Source organism: Barbus barbus (genome assembly GCF_936440315.1).
Source record: "Barbus barbus genome assembly, chromosome: 34".
NCBI lineage: Eukaryota > Metazoa > Chordata > Actinopteri > Cypriniformes > Cyprinidae > Barbus > Barbus barbus.
This window is the reverse complement of record NC_136762.1, coordinates 1,269,187-1,290,000: the sequence shown is the minus strand read 5'-3', so window position 1 is coordinate 1,290,000 and position 20,814 is coordinate 1,269,187. Positions and strand designations below refer to the sequence as shown.

The following is a 20,814-nucleotide window of genomic DNA, read 5'->3' as shown; positions in this document are numbered from 1 at the left end:
AATATTATAAATGAGTACAAAAATCACATTAGTTCTATAAATTAGTAGGAAAAAATGGTACAAATAGTATAAATTAGTAGAATAAATATTATAAATTAATATAAAATAGAATGAACTCTAAATTAGCTGTACAAAAATAGTATAAACAGTATAAATTAGTCGACAAATAGCATATATTGTATAAATTTGTAGCATAAAATATTATAAACTATATAAATGAATAGTAACAAAGGGTATACGCTGTATAAATTAGTAATATAAATAGTACATATTTTATTCATTTGTACTATCAAATACAATAAATTATAAATTAGTAGTGCATACATATAAAATAAAACAGTATAAATTAAACATAAGTAGTACATAATATAAATGATAAATTAGGAGTTCAAAATAGTAGTAATAGCTCAAAACCATATGAAACCAACTTATAAGCAAACGGTCCATTTCTAAGAGCTCGGCACATGAATTTAACTCGATTTCTAAAAGATTGTTCTTTTCTCTATCTTTAGATGTGATGGTATTTATTACAGGTGGATCTCTCAGTGTCTGTACCTGGCTAAAGTGTGCATGTCGATCTTATAGGTGTTGATGAAGCCCATGTCTTCAAACATGCTCAGGACGCCCTGCGACACACACACACACACACACACACACACACACACACACACACACACAGACACAGACACAGACACACACACACACACAGACACACACACACACACACACACACACACACAGAGAGAGAGTTTGATCAGTGTTCAGAGGTGTAAAGTATTTGAGTAAATGTCATTAGTTACTGTACTTGAGTATCTTTTTGGATACTTTGTAGTTTTACTGAGCATCAAAGATATTAGTAACTTTTACTCTCTGCTTCACTACATTTGTTGAGTGAGTATCTGTCCTATATTTGATACATTTTGTATGGCACCTAGCTTTATCTGCAGCAGTTTAATTCTGCTCTGAAAGATGTGGCATCGCCAGCTACAGGGCACTGAAGGGACTAGATCTTGTGCGTTTTGTCCTTACTAAATAATGGTCATTGTAAAGTCATGCGTGTACTGCCACTAAAATAAGTCAAATAAATGAAACATAAATTAAATCTGTGATATGATCTGTATATTTGAACTCTGCCTCAGTCTGTTATTTAATGGGCAAAGTTCATTTGAGCTTAATGTATAAATTACGATTATAAAAAGTAATGCTAAGGCATTGTAATGTAATATAATGTAAAGGAATGGAAAAGTATTTGGATACAAGCTTCGTAACATCTAATATTCAGTATAAGTAAAATACTTAAGTACTGTATAAATCAGATACTGTTTTGGTGACATGTAACATGTAGTGGAGTAATTGTCACTAAGTTACTCAAGTATGGTTTTCATGTATCTTTTCAGCTGTGGTCTGAGCGTGGTTCTGGGTCTGGTTTGTGTTCGTGTCGTACCATCGGCGTGCTGTCGTCCGGCAGAGAGCGCGGCGTGTATGTGAAGTCAGCGAAGTCCGTGTGGATCTTCTGGACCGGCTCGATGCCACTGTGCAGGAGTTTACTGACCTCCTCCTCAGACACCTTCATATGGTACATCATCATCTCATTGGCCAGATGACTGCGGAACTGAGCCTCATGGACCCTCTTATACAGCAGAGACTGATAAAAAGATATCGAGTATTTATATTTATATATAGACATACATTTATTTAAAATTAAAATAAACTAATGGTCTAACAGAGTATTTCAGCTGCACCATTGGTGTAAGACAGGGCTGCATGGTGAGACCACTTTGGTTTATCCTTTTCTTAAATTAATATATAACAATGTTGAAGAAAAATTGTAAAGGTATTCAAATTGAACGTATTACAGAAATACAGACCTTGTTATATGCTGATGATATGGCTAATATTGCAGATACAATTGGAGGGTTACCGAAACATATTGAACAATTTTGGAAAAATTTTGTAATCTTTATGGTATGAGAGTGAATTTGAATAAAACGAAAATTATGGTTTTTAGAAGAGGGGGCTCTCTAAATAAGGATGAATAATGGTATTTTGCGGGTAAACAGATTGAAGTGGTTAATTGTTACAAATATCTAGGTATATGGTTTACAGCAAAATTATCATGGTGGAAAACCTTTTAGCAAGCCAAGGCAAGAAAGCAATGCTTTCCTTACTAAGGTTTGTTTGTAAACATAAAATTAGCTGCAATCATTCTTTGTATTTGTATATTTCAGTTTTTCTTTTTTAATAAATCTGCAAAAATGTCAACAATTCTGTGTTTTTCTGTCAATATGGGGTGCTGTGTGTACATTAATGAGGAAAAAAATGAACTTAAATGATTTTAGCAAATGGCTGCAATATAACAAAGAGTGAAAAATTTAAGGGGGTCTGAATACTTTCCGTACCCACTGTATATAACATCTTTTAAAGTTTTCTACAGACTAGTAAAAGACATCAAATATATATATATATATATATATATATATATATATATATTGTTATTATATTATATATTATATAATAGAATATAAATGATAAAATAAGACTATATATACAAGATGGAATACAAATTATAAAATAAAAATATACATATGTATGTATATATATATATATATATATATATATATATATATATAAACATTTTTATTGAGTTTTCTATAGACTTGTAAAATTTATTGAAACTTACATAAAATGTATATTTTATCATTTATATTCTATTATATACTATATATATAATATATAATAGAATATACATTATAAAATATACATTTCTATCAAAAGCGTATAGGTTTTTGTCATTGTGATATTGTGATGCTGTAGAAAGTCTTACATGAGCGATACTGATGCCGCAGTAGATGGAGAACGCGGTTGCCAGATCCTCATCGAAACGATTGAACCACGGGCCGTTGGTTTTATTCACCAGTTCTGCCACACCGATCACCTCTGATGAGACAGACGGACAGACAGACGAGGCACAGAGGTCAGATCAGAGAGATGTTCTCGTGGGTTTCTGTACTCGTGTCTGCGGTTGATGCACGTCAACATCGCTTTGACTCAAAAGTCTCTGATTGCCCTCAATATCTTTACAAGCCGGAAGAAGAGCAAAAACACACACGAAGACAACACCCTCAAGGACACACATTGAACATTTACTAATGCATTATTAAAAAAGTTGTGTTTGTTAACATTAGTTAATGCACTGTGAACTATCATGAACTAACAATAAACAACTGTATTTTCATTAACTAACATTAACAAAGATTAATAAATAGTGTAATAAATGCATTGTTCATTGTTAGTTAATACATTAACAAATGACACCTTATTGTAAAGTGTTACCAAATTTTCCAATGGGATTTTAGCACTTTATTTACTTCCTGTTAATTTTTTTGTGGTTGTGTAAATAACTAAATTAAAATCAATAAGGTTATGGATGTCTGAACTTGACCAGAGTGGAGCGATAATGACAAAATAATCTTTTACAAGAAATTTTAAATTTGTATATATTTGATAAATATGTAAAGATTTTATTTATTTCCAGGTCAGATGTTTTCTTCTACAGTGCTCTATGGGGACTGTGCATCAGAAAATCATCCAGGATTGACGTCTCTGACCTTCGTTTTCATCTTTGATGGGGAAGCAGAGGATGTTTCTCGTCCTGAAGCCCGTGCTGTCATCCACACCGCGGTAAAACAGAGGGTGCGAATACGCATCCTTGATGTTGAGGATTTTCCCAGTGGTGGCGACATGACCAGCGATGCCCTGATCCGCCGGGATACGAAACTCCTTCTGCTCACACCAGAGAGAGAGAGAGAGACATAGAGAGTATGTGTTTGTGAGAGAGAGAGAGAGAGAGAGAGAGAGAGACATAGAGAGTATGTGTGTGTGTGAGAGAGAGAGAGAGAGAGAGAGAGAGAGAGAGAGAGACATAGAGAGTATGTGTGTGTGTGAGAGAGAGAGAGAGAGAGAGAGAGAGAGAGAGAGGGAGACAGAGAGAGTCAAGGAGGAACATTTCTTACTGCACTGTGAGAGCGATCAGAGCTCAGCACATTTATTTAGCTCTCAACACTGGTAAAAGGCTGTAAAATTTCTATGGTAAAAATCTGTTAATTGGTTAACAGTAAATTTCTTTACCACAAATTTAAATTTGAAACCTAAAATGTTGCTACTATATTTTTTCCACTAGTTCTGGCAACTAAAGCCACAGTCATACAGTAAATCTTTCTTCTGTTTTATGGCATAGTGTTGCCCTCAGGCAACAAACTAACCTCTCACCACCCCTTTAATGTTTTTAATAAAAACTATATACATATATAATATCACCCTGACATGTCTGTTCAATGAAATTAACTTTTCAGGATGCAAAGCCACTTTTTAACGTTTAAATAGCTTTATTTAAAAATATATGCATGTGCATTAATATGTAAGGAAGTGTGTTTAATTGTTGAAAGACTTATTTTATTTTTATTTATATACTAAAACTGTGTGTGTTTTTTGTTCGTTGCCTAAGGGCAACATTGTGCAGTTAGACCACTTTTGTTCAGCCGATATCATGCTATAGGGTGGAGATGTGCTCAGATGCATAATCAGGAATATGATGCATTCATGTCCTCCTGGGCAGTTTTTACAAGCTCAGAAAACTCAAAGAATGTAATAATAATAATAATTATTATTATTTTTGCACAGAGAATGATGGGAAATATAATTTTGTCCCTCAAGCATACTATCCATAAACTGGATAGTAATTTGGATGTTGGTTTATATGTGTATATGAAATGCGAGAAACATTTATCCATGAGGTGTTAATAGTAATTAGTAGTAGATTTGATTGTTTTATTGGATTTATTTGTTTATTTTTGTGATTATTTGGAACCAGTTAATACTTATATTGCTTGTTATTGTATCTTCAGGAATCGGCTAAAAACACATCTCTTCCATCTTTAGTTTGGCACTCTAACTCTAGCACTCTCTATTCTAATTCTATTCTTAAAAACAAAACTTGCCCCATTTAGACTTGCGTTTACTAACTGCTCGTTTTCTTAAAAAAAAAAAAACTAACACTAGCTTCTCTATTTTTTTGTATTCTATCTATTTGTTTTATTTTTATTTATTATACAATTAACAAAAGCAAAAAAAGGCCTCTAACAAGCTTGCACTATCCTTATCCATGAGACCAATCTTGGATCTGCGCGTCTTGAACCGGGCCCTTCACAAGCTTCCGTTCAAGATGCTCACGCAGAAACGCATCTCCGGGTGCATCCGTCCCCTAGATTACTTTGCAGTGATCGACCTGAAGGACGCGTACTTCCATGTGTCGATCCTTCCGCACCACAGGTGGGCATTTCAGTACAAGGTCCTGCCCTTCGGGCTGTCCCTGTCGCCCCATGTATTCACGAAAGTGGCGGAAGCAGCCCTTGTTCCCATGAGAGAACAGGGCGTTCGCATTCTCAACTACCTCGACGACTGGCTCATACTGGCTCAGTCTCAGGACCAGTTGTGCGAACACAGGGACTTGGTGCTCTCACACTTCAGCCAGTTGGGCCTTCGGGTCAACTGGGAAAAGAGCAAACTCTCCCCGACGCAGAGGATCTCTTTTCTCGGTATGGAGTTGGATTCGGTCAATCAGACAGCACGCCTCACGCAGGAACGTGCTCAGTCGGTGTTGAACTGCTTGAATACGTTCAAGATCAGGACAGCGGTCCCACTGAAACAATTTCTGAGGCTCCTGGGGCATATGGCAGCTGCGGCGGCAGTCACGCCGCTGGGGCTGCTTCATATTCAAGATTTTTATTTGTCACATACACAGTTATATAGAGTATAACCAGCAGTGAAATGTAGGTAATATATGAGACTGCTTCAACACTGGCTCCATGGCCGAGTCCCGAGGTGGGCGTGGCAATGCGGCACTCAACGGGTCCAAGTCACACCGGCCTGCCGCCGAACCCTCACCCCATGGTCAGACCTCTCGTTTCTTTGGGCGGGGGTGCCCCTGGAACAGGTTTCCAGGCATGCTGTGGTTTACACTGATGCCTCCACCACCGGCTGGGGCGCCACGTTCGACGGGCTTGCAGTGTCGGAGGTTTGGACGGGCCCCCAACTGCGCTGGCACATCAATTGCCTAGAGTTGCTAGCAGTACGTCTGTCTTTGATCCGTCTCAGAAGGCGCTTACGAGGCAAGCACGTACTAGTCCGCACAGACAACACTGCGACCGTTGCGTACATCAATCGACAACAAGCTGTCACGAGCTGCGCTCCCCGGAGAGTGGAGACTCCATCCCCAGACAGTCCAGCTGATTTGGAGACGTTTCGGACCCGCTCAGGTAGACCTGTTTGCGTCTCTGGAGATCTCTCATTGCCAGTTGTTTTACTCCCTGACCGAGGGAACACTCGGCACGGACGCACTGGCACACAGCTGGCCGCGGGGTCTTCGCAAGTATGTGTTCCCCCCAGTGAGCCTTCTCGCACAGACACTGTGCAAGACCAGGGAGGACGAGGAGCTGGACCTGCTCGTGGCACCGTACTGGCCCACGGACTTGGTTCCCAGAACTGATGCTCCTCGTGACAGCCCCTCCTTGGCAGATTCCTCTGAGGAAGGAGCTACTGACTCAGAGACGGGCACCTTGTGGCACCCGCGTCCAGACCTCTGGAAACTTCATGTCTGGTCCCTGGACGGGACACGGAGGTTCTAGGTGACCTACCCCAAGAGGTAGTTGACACCATCACTTCAGCGAGAGCGCCGTCTACGAGACATGCTTACGCCTTGAAGTGGAACCTGTTCGTCAGATGGTTTTTTCACCGAGAAGACCCCCGGTAGTGCCTGATCAGAGTCATGCTGTCCTTTTTGCAGCAGGGGTTGGAGCGAAGGCTGTCTCCCTCCACTCTTAAAGTCTATGTGGCTGCGATTGCTGCCAACCACGACCCCGTGGAAGGGAAGTCGGTGGGTAAGCATGACTTTGTCATCAGGTTCCTTAGGGGGGCAAGAAGGTTAAATCCTCCACGGCCCCCCTCTATACCCTCTTGGGACCTGTCTCTAGTGCTCAGAGCACTACAGCAGGTCTCATTTGAGCCTTTGCAGACAGTTGAACTGAAGTTTCTTTCAATGAAGACTCTGCTCCTGCTTGCATTGGCCTCCATCAAGAGGATAGGGGACCTATATACGATTCGTGCCTAGAGTTTGGGCCGGTTGACTCCCAGGTAATCCTGAGGCCCCGGCCTGGCTATGTGCCCAAGGTTCCCACTACTCCCTTCAGGGACCTCTCGGAGGAGGCAGACCCAGCCCTAGCTTTGCTTTGTCTCGTCCGAGCATTGAGATGCTACGTTGAAAGGATGCAAAGCTTTAGGACCTCAGACCAGCTCTTTTTCTGTCACGGAGGCCGGCCCACTGGATAGTGGACGCTTTCACCCTGGCTTATCAGGCACAGGGTGTGCCCTGCCCGTTCAGGTTGAGAGCCCACTCTACTAGAAGTGTTGCATCTTCCTGGGCGTTGGCTCGTGGCGCCTCGCTGGCAGATATTTGTAGAGCTGCGGGCTGGGCGACCCCTAACACGTTCGCTAGGTTCTATAGCCTTCGTGTGGAACCGGTTTCCTCCTGTGTTCTCACCTCAAACGGGTAGAAGCACTGAGAGGCTCCGGTTTCGGGCCGGCTTGCTAAAACTGCTCCAGAGAGTCCGTACTGTAGACCCTGTTGAGCTCCTCCATTCCCTCGGCAGTCAGACGTGGCGGAGCGTCTGACGCCAGGCCCTCACTCGATGAATCCGTGAGAACCGGTAGAGGGCTGGGTTCCATATGTGAGACCTAATTGGATCCCATATGTGCGAAGTCCACGGTATAGCCTTAGAGCCCATGTTTCCCCGGCAGATGTTCTGCCATTGTCCAAGAGGCTACAATCTCCTTTAATCTTCCATATGCACCTAAACGTTTGTTGTTCATATGCGTAAGAGCTTCTGAACCTCCTTCGGGAAGGGTGGGCTTCCGCAGCGTCCGGTTCCAAGTGGAACGGGTACGTTTTCCCAGTGTTATCCAGTCTTACTGAGTGGGTAGTGCCATAGCAACAGTAACTGGTCTTCTGTGCTAAGCCCTGACTTGCGCCAAAAAATAGGGGCACAGGAGGCTTCCACAGGACACTGGAAGGGGCAGTATCCGTGGTCCTTTGGTAGGGATCCCAATTCGTCAGTCACCGACGTGACTCGGAGTGACCGACTGATAGGGAATGTCTCGGTTACGTATGCCACGGCTGCTGTACCACTGCTGAGCGGCCGGGTCACTGGCTCGGCTCCTCAGCGAAAACCTGAATATGCGCTGCACCTGCTGCCTACTTATACTCACGCTGTGATCAGCGGCAGCTGGATGCAATAATCGCATGCCAATGTGCATTGGCTCGTTTAGATACACTCGTAGTGGATTGGTCTCTCTAAGTGAGATCCCAATTCGTCGGTCACCGACGTGACGTCTCTGTTCCCTCCTTCAGGGAACAAGGGTTACATACGTAGCTGTGACGTTTTCCATATTCCACTTATATAGAAAATCTTGGTGTTAGGTAGCACAGTGTTGCCCTGAGGGTTGACAAAATGGGATGAAATATTTTTTCCATCCAAAATAAATATTCATGCCATAGAGGGTAAAGGATGAATTAAAAATGTTTAGTTGTTGTTGTTGTTATTAAACTAAGTTGAATCAACACTGCACTAAGCTGAGCTGAATAATGACACTATTATCTTCAGTAGAGCTGCTTTACCTATGGAAGGTAAATTTTGCATATTACATATTACATTTCAAATTTAATTTTGCTACACATATGCTTCCATACTTTACAGCTGAATCCACTTTATAATTGTTGAATTTTACATTAACACTGTTTTTTTTTCCTGTTTATTACTGTGAAGCTGCTTTAAAACGATCTGTATTGTAAAACACAACAAATTTGTACACAAGCACACATTTATCGTACCTCGTCATCGTTCACGACACCTCCATCGAACACTTTGGCCACGAGCTCATGACTGAAGTGATCCAACAGGAACACAGAACAACTGAGAGAAAGACAGAAAATAACTCTGAACACAACTGAATAAACCCATAATATCTGTGTTTCAGCTCTGTCCGCATTAGACTTGTAAATATTTAGAGCCTGCTGACAGTGTGTGTGTGTGTGTGTGTTTGATTAAATGTTACAATATTTGATTGGAGTTAATTGATATTTATGAGCCGCTGCTCTTGTCATGCTAACAGTCTGGAATTGGTTTGGACGAAACCCAAAACTATCAAACCCATAATGAAGTGTGTGTGTGTGTGTCTCACATCTCAGCGTTGCTCAGGTTTCTGGCCTCGATGATGATCTCCTGCAGTAATACAGACACGTCATCTGAACCAGACACAGAGAGAAAGACGTTACACAGCCAATCAAAATGCTTCGTTTCTCATTAAAGCTGAAAAACTCTGAGTAGCATTTTCATTCACATCCAAACACGCCTGTAATATTATACACTGAAAAAAAATGATTCATTGAATTTACTAAAACATTTTAAGGTAAGTGGTTCCAATAAATTTATCTTAGCTACATTTAAATAAACACATTTTGTTGACAAACTTTCAAAAAAAAAATTAATGTAGCTAAAATAAATTGTTTGCAACCTTAAAAAAAAATTTTTATAATTTTTTTCAGTGTATTAGACAACTATATTACACAACGTTTGAATTAATGATGTATTAGTGAATCTTAAAATTAAGAATTGACAAAATTAGCTAAGATTAATAAATGCTTTAGATGTTATTGCTAAATGTCAATGTTAACTAATGCAGTGCAATTCAATTTAATTTCATTTCAGTCCAATGCAATGCAACAAAATTCAATTTAATTCAATGCAATTAAAATAAATTCAGTTTATTTCAATGTAATGCAATGCAATTCAATTCAATTCAATTCAATGCCATGCAATTCAATGCAATTAAATTCAAGGCTGTTTAATTCAATTCACTTCATTTAAATGCAATGCAATGCATTTACATATATGGTTTATATATATATATATATATATATATATATATATATATAGTAATCATGTAGCAAGTTTACTTTTAAAATAATAACTTTAACTTTTCATTGTTAGTTTACGCTAACTCGTGCAGTTAACTCATGTTAACTAATAGAGCCTTTTTGTAAATTGTTACCACTTTATACAGCATTAAACTACTAAACAACTTGATTAAAGACTTTATAAAGATGCATCACCTAAAACAGCAGCCTATAACAAACTACAGATAACGGACTACTAATTAACATTAACCAGCATCATACGGCCTTCATGACATCAGTAAAAATGATAATTGTTTCAGAGGTGGAGAAATCTATTAACCACTGAAGAAAGATTATGAAAAGACACGTTTTTCTTTGTAACAGCATCACTGATGAATCATTGACAGTCAGATCAGGAACATGAATTACGATGCGTTCATGACTCACCGAGGTGCGTGAAGAGGTTTTTAGCCACTTGCAGCAGAGCCTGAGGAACAATAGGACAAATAAGAGTCAGAAAACAACCGTGTGTGTGTGTGTGTGTTAAAGGGTCAGGGCAGTATGTGCTATTCCTGGTGCATTGTGGGATTTCACAGCACTCTGGATACTGTGAGACTCCCAGAGCTGTCCATATAGAGTCCATCACTCTCTCTCACTCATCCTCTCCATTTAGTTCATTTCAGTTCAGTTCAATTCAATTGAATGCAATGAAATGCAATGGAGTTCTATTCAAATAGTTGATGGTAGCCATTGACTTACAGTTTGCAGGAGGTTTCTTGAAGCGTCTTGGAGACACAGTTCTTCTGGATTTAGTCTCAGTTTGTTCTGTTTCTTCATGTCATTCCAGACAGACTGATGATGATCAGATCAGATCTCTAAAATCTCACTGGATTATTACAATTAATGGCTAAATTAATGTTTGGAAATGTAAACTGATATTTCCTACTGACACACTACAGCAAAAGATAGAAATAACTGACTTAAAACCAGTTTTAGCTGCTGATAATACTATTGTTCTAATCATTTTGGCCATCGATGTATACATGTATACAGTATTTTTTCCATACTATGGAAGTCAATGGCTACCATCAACTGTTTGGTTGCCAGCATTCTTCAAAATATCTTCTTTCGTGCTCTAAAGGAAATACCGGTTTGTAACGACATGAGAGTAAGTAAAAATGATGACAGATGTATTTTTTAAGTCGGTTTCTTGTCTTCTCACCTGACACTCAAACTTGAGTTTCTGCTCTTTCTGGAAGGCCAGTGTGCTGGTGAGAACCGTCGACGTGTAACAGAAACAGTGCTGGATCACATGCTCATCCGCCTCCATGTACCTCAAAACACAACACATACAAACACCATATTAATGCACTTACTAATACTAAATCAGCAGCCAGCTCAAAAAGGCCAAACTAAATATTATATGTGACCATAAAACCAGTCGTAAGGGGCAATTTTTCAAAATTGAGATTTACATGTCATCTGAAAGATAAATAATGGAAAGATAAATAATCTTTCCATTGATGTATGGTTTGTTATGATCGGACAATATTTGTCTGAGATACAACTATTTGAAAATCTGGAATCTGAGGGAGCAAAAAAATCTAAATATTGAGAAAATCTCCTTTAAAGTTGATCAAATGAAGTTCTTAGCAATGCATATTACTAATCAAAAATGAAGTTTTGATATATTTACGGTAGGAAATTTACTAAATATCTTCATAGAACATGATCTTAATATCCTAATGATTTTTGGCATAAAAGAGAAATGTATAATTTTGATCCATACAATGTATTGTTGGCTATTGCTACAGATATACCTGTGTTACTCATGACTGCTTTTGTGCTGCAGGGACACATATGAGTTGTGCTATTTTACATTTTATAAGAGATCAGTGTTGTTTTAGCTACATTGATATACTGTTGGAATTTTTGTTAATATTTTGAATTCATTTTTATTTTTATATTTTGTTTTTATTTTAATTGTAGTTAAAGTTTTAGTAATGTTGTATTTCTGTATTAATTATAATTTATTTAGACAGTTATTTTAGTATTTTATCTCAAGCAACAAATTGTTTGGTTTTAATTTTAGTATAATAACATAAGGGATTCAATTTTTTAGTTTTTTTATGTGATGTGTGAATACCATTTAAAAACATAATTTATGTGATTTTTTTATTTGTTTTGTTACAGCAATAAACATTACATATATATCTAAAATAAACATACCAATGAACATCTTCGTTAAAAATGTTGGAATGACATAAAAAATAAGACTATAACTGATCATACATAAAGCTGTTTGGGAGTAAATGATTTAAAAATTAAATGATTTGTTTGATATTTTTCTAATATTCTCATAAATATCAGTAAATATCATGTCACCTTTATTTTTATAGCACTTTATACAATACAGCTTCACGGTAATAAACAGAAAATTAACAGAATCAATGATGCAAATATAATAAACATAATAGTTTATCTCTTCGAAGAACATGGGATTTGTGCTTTTTGCTATAAACACAATAATGGGGCACCAAATTAAGTTCATTATTTTAGCTCTGTTTGTCTGTTATTCATATGATATTGTTAAAGAATCAATCCAAACAGGAGCGATATTTGAACAGACATAATAAACAATAACAATAACTGAACAAATAACCTATTTTTCTTTCACAGATCAGTAACTTTGAGCCGCTGGCGAATCGGATCCATCTGACTAACTACAGAAAACCATTCATCAAATGTCTGTGAAACACGAAAACACAATTTAATAAAATAAAGAATTATGATTATTGCATAATATACCAGCTGCACAAAAACCACAGCGTATTTATATGACATACGAAAAGAACGAGAGAATAAAATGAGCGATGAAGAGATGAAACAGAGAGAAGCTCAATATCAAATGGTCAGATCTGGCTGTGATGAATTTCATTTCCTTTATCTCTATGTGAGACGTCACGCTTCAGTCCAGACGTCAGGACACGAGAAAGAGCGGCTCAAAACATGACCATCTGATCTGATCGGTGCTTTAATCTCATCTTCATTAAACCGTCAGTTTCTGATTCAGACGCTTTCTTCTTATACACACTACCAGCCACGAGTCAAAATCATTAGGATTGTTTTTGGAAAAAGTGGAATCCATACACTACAGTTCAAAAAGCTTTTATTCAGCAAAGATGCATTTAAGCAATAGTTCAGCCAAAACTGTATATGTGCTGTAAATGTGTTCACCCTCACGTCATCAGAGATCAGGATGAGTGTGTTTCTTCATCAGGTTTGTAGAAATGTGTCTCTGCATCAGTGTCTCTGGAGGAAGAGTTATTATGGATTATGGATTCTATGGTATTTTAGTTAAAAACATCATGATGATGGATTTGTTTGAGCTTTTGTCTTCTCCAGATGTTAACTGATGGACTGGAGTGGTGTGGATTATTGTGATGTTTTTATCAGCTGTTTGGACTCTCATTCTGACGGCACCCATTCACTGCAGAGCATCCATTGCTGAGACACTGATGCAGAGACACATTTCTACAAACCTGATGAAGAAACTAATCAATTATGGGTGAACTATTCCTTTAAATGTCTCAAAAGTGTCAGTAAAGATATTTATAATGCTACAAAATATTTCTATTTCAAATAAATGCTGTTCTTTTGAACTATATATTAATCTGTGAACAGTTTAACAGATATTCACAGAGAAAACAGACCTTTTAAATAGTACTAATATTTCACTATTTTTAATGTCATCACACACCTCTGTCCACCCAGTTTGTTGAAGGTACACGCTAGCGCCACCACCTGTCCAGTGGCTTGACTGATAACAGGAACACAAAGCATCGAGTTCGGCTCGAACCCCAACAAACTGCTCAATAACCCACGTTCCTCCTGTAGAGACAGACAGACAACATTCAACGTGTGTGTGTGTGTGTGTGTGTGTGTGTTTGATCATGATTAAAGGGAAGGATAGTGACAGTTTCTGTTCCAGCTGAACTCATTTAACACAGATCATCTGTCTGTCTGTCTGTGGTGATAATTAGCTGGTTTTAGAGAGGTGTCAGCTGGGAATGAATGATAAAGCTCCATTATTATCCGCAGATGTGTGTGTGTGTGTGTGTGTGTGTGTGTGTGTACTGACCTGGCTGACGTCCTGCAGTGTAATGGATTTCTTTGTCTCCACCACCTGCCCAAAGCGACCGAACATAAGCTGTATATAGAGAGAGAGAAGGTTATTTGCTGCTGAGAAACAATATTTCACACGCACACACACACACACACACACACACGTTTACACTGATGCATTTAACTGATGCTTTTTTCCCAAAGTGACTTGCATTGCATTCATGGTATACGTTTAATTTGATTCAGACCTGTGAGCTTGGAGATGCTGTTTGAGTTACAGAAACACACACAAACAACAACAGAGAAGAAAAACTTACTGGAAAACTGATTTCCTCTTCCAAAACTTTATCTCCGACAACCTGCAGAGAAAATACACCGTATGAGAGAGTGTGTCTGTGTGTGTGTGTGTGTGCGTGCACGTCAAATGTCAAAAAAGTTTTTTATTTGTCACAGTGAATCAGCAGTGATTTTTTTCATGCCAATTTACCTGTGCATCTGGAAAACTTAAACTAAAGTAGAAAAAACGTTTATGCTCACCAGTGCTGCATTTATTTGACAAAAATAGAGTAAAAATACTGAAATATTATTCTAATGTAAATCAGCTGTTTTCTATGTGAATATGTGTTAAACTGTAATGTATTTCTGTGATCTGCAGCTGTATTTTCAGCATCATTACTCCAGTCTTCAGTGTCACATGATCTTCAGAAATCATAATAATATACTGATTTACTGCTCAACAAACATTTCTGATTATTATCAATGTTGAACACAGTTATATTTAGTTAACAGTAATATTTTTGTGGAAGCCGTGATACAGTGTATTTTTCAGGATTCACAGATGAACAGAAAGTTCAAAAGAACAGCATTTATTTGAAACAGAAATCTACTGTAACATTTTTTTTTTTTTTTTTTTTACTTTTGATCAATTTAATACATACTTGATGAACAAAAGTCTTTTTTTAAGCATTAAAAATGTGTTCAACATTGATAATAATCAGAAATGTTTGTTGATCAGTAAATCAGTATATTATTATGATTTCTGAAGATCATGAGACACTGAAGACTGGAGTAATGATGCTGAAAATACAGCTGCAGATCACAGAAATAAATTACAGTTTAACACATATTCACATAGAAAACAGCTGTTTTACATTAGAATAATATTTCACTATTTGTACTGTATTTGTTATCAAATAAATGCAGCCTCAGTGAGCAGAAACGCCTCTTTCAGAAACAATATAAATATATTTATGAGTGTGTCACCTGACAGAAGAGCTGGTGATTGTCTTCAGAAACCAGCAGTAAACAGCAGCACTGCGACTGAGTCTCTGTCTGCAACTGAAACACATATAAATGCTTAGAATAACTAGAAAATATATTTCTTTTTCATGACATTCTAGGCATTATTATTTTAAACCTTTTTTAATATTCCTTAAAAAATGATGGTAAATTGCATTAAATTCTTCCCTCTGCTTTAATGCATTTGCGTTTCTGTCCATCCAGATGTTGTGCATCACAGAATGACTAAACAGCACATTAACACCAGCAAACTAAACCAGCACGGAAACGACAGTAAACTGCAGGAAGATCTGACAGCGAGATATTAAATCAGACACAAACACAAACTAAAGAAACGCAGATGGCTGTTTGGCCTCTTTACCTTCTGGAGTGATTTATTTGGAGAAACAGACAACATTCATTTTTCAAACCAGCAGTTCGTCAAATGTTTTCTCTTAATTCAGACCGAACGGCGTAATGTAATCATATCATTTCAGGGATTATTGCATTCTGGAGATGAAATTGTGTTCAGCAATAACGCAGAGAGGGGTTACGACTCAAACGTCTGTGGAAGGCAAGTCTATGTCATGATTGTCATTTATGCACGACACAACAACAACATAAAAAAATACAATAAGATAATAAAATAAAATGAAAAAAAAAACAAGCAGTTTAATAAAATCAAATAAAGTAAAATACAAAACAGGCAGTTTAATAAAATAAAATAAACAACTGCTTCAATTAACTCACGAGTTCTGTTCAGTTCAATAAGACTGTTATTAATAAAAATACAAAAACAGGCATTTGATGAAATAAAATAAAAAATATCAAATAAAACACAAAAAAGATGGTTTAATAAAAATTAAATAATAAAATAAAACGAAACAGCAAAAATAAAATAAAAGTTTGATACAGCTGTTTTTCCATCATGTAATATTTATTAGGAGGTCAATATTTTAATATCACAAAGTCAATAAAAAAAACAATATTGTTGAAAACACATGTAAAGTGCAATAATGGCCACAAATAATACATGTGTAAATAACACATCATGGCATAAATATTTAGTACACAGTCTTGTCTAGGTTATATATTTAACAATATTGATAAAGATTATTCTTGATATACTGATCAAACAAACTGATTTGAATTTTAAAACAGTTGTTTTGACTGTATTTGATCATGTGATTCACAGATGGGTTAGAAACATTGAAAACAAAGACAAAAACAGAGATGGTGTGTGTGTGTGTGTGTGTGTGTGCGTGTGTGTGTGTGTGTGCGTGTCTTTTCCTCGCTACAATTGAATTGAAACAATCTGAATAAATACAGATAAGCTTATTACGCAAATGATCCTTCAGGCACTGACCTGTACAACACAAATCACACACACACACACACACACACACACTTTCATTTCCGTAACAGCAAGCAGCAATAAACATTATGACCTGTAAGTGAACATAAATCAGCCGTCCGGCTCCAAACGACACGACAAACTCATTTGCTGATCTGACTGCATTTATATTTGTGATTGTACATTGACTTCTGTTGTTTTTATACCAAGATAATGATAGTTTCTCCCCTAAATGTCATAGAAAGCGCAATTAAAATATATTCTGATATATTTTTGGTAAAATTGCCATTGCATTGTGAAAATGTTATTTCTGAATGTTCTCCGAACTTTTTAAACGTCCAGTTTTTAAATGGTTTAAAATGTTTTTCTTGGTAAGGGTTAGGTTAAGGAACATTAAAGAAGCATTACATTTGAACATTTTGCAGACATTATGGAAACATTAACTTTAGAGCAACATCCAACAAAAGAAATCCTGAATCACTGGGTTGTTCCAGAAGAACTGGTCTGTTTTACTGCAGTGAGAGTCTTGTGTGTTCACGTATGAGGAAGTTAAATCAAATGTTATTTATGCATGACACAACAAAAAGAAAAAGAAAAAGAAAATTAAAAATAAACAAAAAATACATTTATTTTTTAAATAAAATTAAATAAAATAAAAAATTAAAAAAATTAAATAGTGTTTGGCAATAATACAGAAAGTAGTCATAAGTCTAACGTGTACAGCAAGTACAGGTCATGAATGTCATTTAATCATGACACAAAAATACAAGAAAATAAAATAATACAAATCAGGTAGTTTAAAATAAAATAAAATTAGTTCTAATACTTTGCTAACATTCCCATTAAGTTATGAAAGCATTATGTTCATTATGTTGAGTTCTGAATGTTACATTTTTAAAATGTAAAATAAATAAATAAATCCTGGTAATGTGAACGTTAAGGGAACATTCCATTGTATAAATTTTCCAACAATGTAGGAACGTTACTTTTGTATGTTCTCTGAAATGTTAGATGAACATGTTTCGGTAAAAAAAATTTAATTTTTTAAAAATATATAAATAATGTTTTTATGCTAACATTTTAAGAACATTATTAAAGACCAGATAGCTTTGAATGAATGTTCCATTAATGTTCCTGGAAGAACGCTTGTAACGGGGAGCACAGCTGTTTGGAAAGGTTTGGAAACAGAGCCGATATCTATAAAACAATTCATTCTGTTCCCTCTCAACACAAAGTCTAATGACAATGAATAGAAGTTTGTGTGTGTGTTTGACTTGTGACTGAGGTTAATTGTTTTGTGAGCTTGTTTCTTTGCCTAGTTGTAATTGAATGAGAGTCCAGAGGGACTGTAGATCAGTGACCTTCACGTGGAGCTGCAGGCGTCTCAATAACACTCTTATCAGAATCTCAGCCGTAAATAAAAGCCAGTCGACCTTCCTCATTCATAAACACAGGACTCTCGCTGCAATAAACGAGGAAAACAGATCTGTTCTGCTGTTCTCTGTATTCAGCACAGGTGTGTTTGCTGGAGTATTCACACAGAGATCAGTCATTAGTCAGGTGGCTATACAGCATTTGACAAATGGATTTACAAAAATCATTTCAAGTTCAGAATAGTTCCAACATTGCATCAACTACTGATGAACACATTAATTTTTATTTGAATTATCACTCATTCAGTTATTTTACCATGTATTACTTTGAAAGGCGTTTGTCTTTCAAACACATTAGAATGCACAAATTCACCAGCTTTTATTGTCATCTGATCCTCTTTCACCTAATATATTTATATATGAATTACCCCTGAGATTTTAAAATAAATATTTTAATAATGAAGTATCACATTTGCATGTTCACGGTTCTCTGACATTGGTTATGGTCACATGACATGCAGCTAAACAAACAAAATATTTCATGTGTTTTATATCGATTCATTTTAAAATTATTTGTTTTAACATTTTTATGATTTAATTAATTATTAACTTTTCATTAAACTCATAAACCCCTTGCAGTTCTTTCACAAACCCAGTTTGACAATGTCATATTTAATGCACTCCGTGTTGTTAATAACAACCAATGGAACATATTTTCTTACTCTTTGTATTTTTATATTTATATGGTACAAGATTATTCTATTTAAATCAATGTGGTAAAGTAATCCAAAAGTAGTCTGATTACATAATCTAAAATGTGTAATGTAATGGATTACATTACTAACTACAATTTTTGTCATGTAATTTGGATTCAGTAACGGATTACAATTTGTAAGTAATCTACCCAGCTCAGGTTATGAGTCTGTACTTACGTAATTGATGACTTTGAGCTGCAGGGAGACAGCGTCCAGATCATACAGCTCACCTGTCAATCACACACTTACACTGAGTGAGTTTTTACATTACATTATGTCACATAGACAACTAAGGCTCATTCGAAATATGTGCCTCTAAATGCATTTCTGCAGCACCGTTATTACGTACCTTACTGCACGTTTTGTGGCAGTTTCAATGTAAAATGTCCAGTGAGTGGCGCTAAAATGCGGGTTCAATACGTGACCCTGGCACGTTTTTGTTACGGTGAAATAGGTACGTATTAGGAATGGGCGATACCACTTATTTTGTTTTCGATACGATACAGATACTTTTAAAGACCAGTATCGTCGATATAGATACCGATACTGTTACCTATATCAATACTTTTAAAGACCAGTATCGTCGATATCGATACTGATACTTTTAAAGACCAGTATCATCAATACTGATACCGATACTTTTAAAGACCAGTATCGTCGATATAGATACTTTTAAAGACCAGTATCATCAATACTGATACCAATACTTTTAAAGACCAGTATCGTCGACATCGATACCTATATCAATACTTTTAAAGACCAGTATCATCGATATCGATACTTTTAAAGACCAGTATCATCAATACTGATACCAATACTTTTAAAGACCAGTATCGTCGACATCGATACCTATATCAATACTTTTAAAGACCAGTATCATCGATATCGATACTGATACTTTTAAAGACCAGTATCATCGATATCGATACTGATACTTTTAAAGACCAGTATCATCGATATCGATACTGATACTTTTAAAGACCAGTATCATCGATATCGATACTGATACTTTTAAAGACCAGTATCGTCGACATCGATACCAATACGATACCTATACCAATACTATTAAAGACCAGTATCATCGATATGGATACTTTTAAAGACCAGTATCGTCGACATCGATACGATACCTATACCAATACTATTAAAGACCAGTATCATCGATATGGATACTTTTAAAGACCAGTATCGTCGACATCGATACGATACCTATACCAATACTATTAAAGACCAGTATCATCGATATGGATACTTTTAAAGACCAGTATCGTCGATATCAATACCGATACTTTAAAAAAACAGTATCGTCGACATCGATACCGATAACTATATCAATACTTTTAAAGACCAGTGTCATCAATATTGATACCGATACAGATACTTTTAAAGACCAGTATCATCGATATGGATACTTTTAAAGACCAGTATTGTCAATATCGATACTTTTAAAGACCAGTATCGCCGATATTGATACCGATACTTTTAAAGACCGGTATCGTCAATGTCGCTATCGATACTGATACGATACTTCTAAATGGAACTTTTAAATTATAGAAATGTATTTCATTATTAAATTACTAAGAGTAAAATGGGTAATGATACCCACTTAACTTTATATTTGAAATGCATTTTAACATTCAATATGTCTTAATTGCAACTTATTAGGTTATATTTTTGTTTACACATGGTTAAAATATCTTTACTGTAGTGGTAACCATGGAAATCTACAAATACTAAAGTCACTTTAGTAAAACCATGGTTCATTTCCATTAGGGTCTGTCAGTGACAGGCTGTTGCATGCCTAAAATACAACTTTTTTATTCTGACATTGTATGATTTATACTAACATTACAGAATAGAACATGATCAATATTAACTTTTAATGTTCAATTTAAATGTAATTGCACAACCTATGCAGGCTAC

At 36.4% G+C, this 20,814-nt stretch overlaps 2 protein-coding genes across 2 annotated transcripts in view; both read right to left on the bottom strand.

The window, feature by feature from the left end:
- Positions 1–20,814, bottom strand: part of LOC306854576 (transmembrane O-methyltransferase homolog) — a gene marked incomplete at its 5' end in the record, with an annotated part of 605,488 nt that overhangs the window by 155,585 nt on the left and 429,089 nt on the right. The gene's annotated exons all lie outside the window — the stretch shown is intronic.
- LOC306853751 (cGMP-dependent 3',5'-cyclic phosphodiesterase-like) overlaps positions 1–20,814 on the bottom strand; it is a gene marked incomplete at both ends in the record, with an annotated part of 44,061 nt that overhangs the window by 7,344 nt on the left and 15,903 nt on the right. The window contains 13 exons of the mRNA XM_079391397.1: positions 556–626; positions 1,445–1,645; positions 2,825–2,937; positions 3,609–3,783; positions 8,942–9,023; positions 9,292–9,355; positions 10,454–10,493; positions 11,229–11,340; positions 13,767–13,897; positions 14,148–14,216; positions 14,449–14,490; positions 15,395–15,469; positions 19,069–19,121. Coding sequence (XP_079247523.1) covers positions 556–626; positions 1,445–1,645; positions 2,825–2,937; positions 3,609–3,783; positions 8,942–9,023; positions 9,292–9,355; positions 10,454–10,493; positions 11,229–11,340; positions 13,767–13,897; positions 14,148–14,216; positions 14,449–14,490; positions 15,395–15,469; positions 19,069–19,121 — 1,228 coding nt within the window. The remainder of the gene's footprint in view (positions 1–555; positions 627–1,444; positions 1,646–2,824; positions 2,938–3,608; positions 3,784–8,941; positions 9,024–9,291; positions 9,356–10,453; positions 10,494–11,228; positions 11,341–13,766; positions 13,898–14,147; positions 14,217–14,448; positions 14,491–15,394; positions 15,470–19,068; positions 19,122–20,814) is intronic.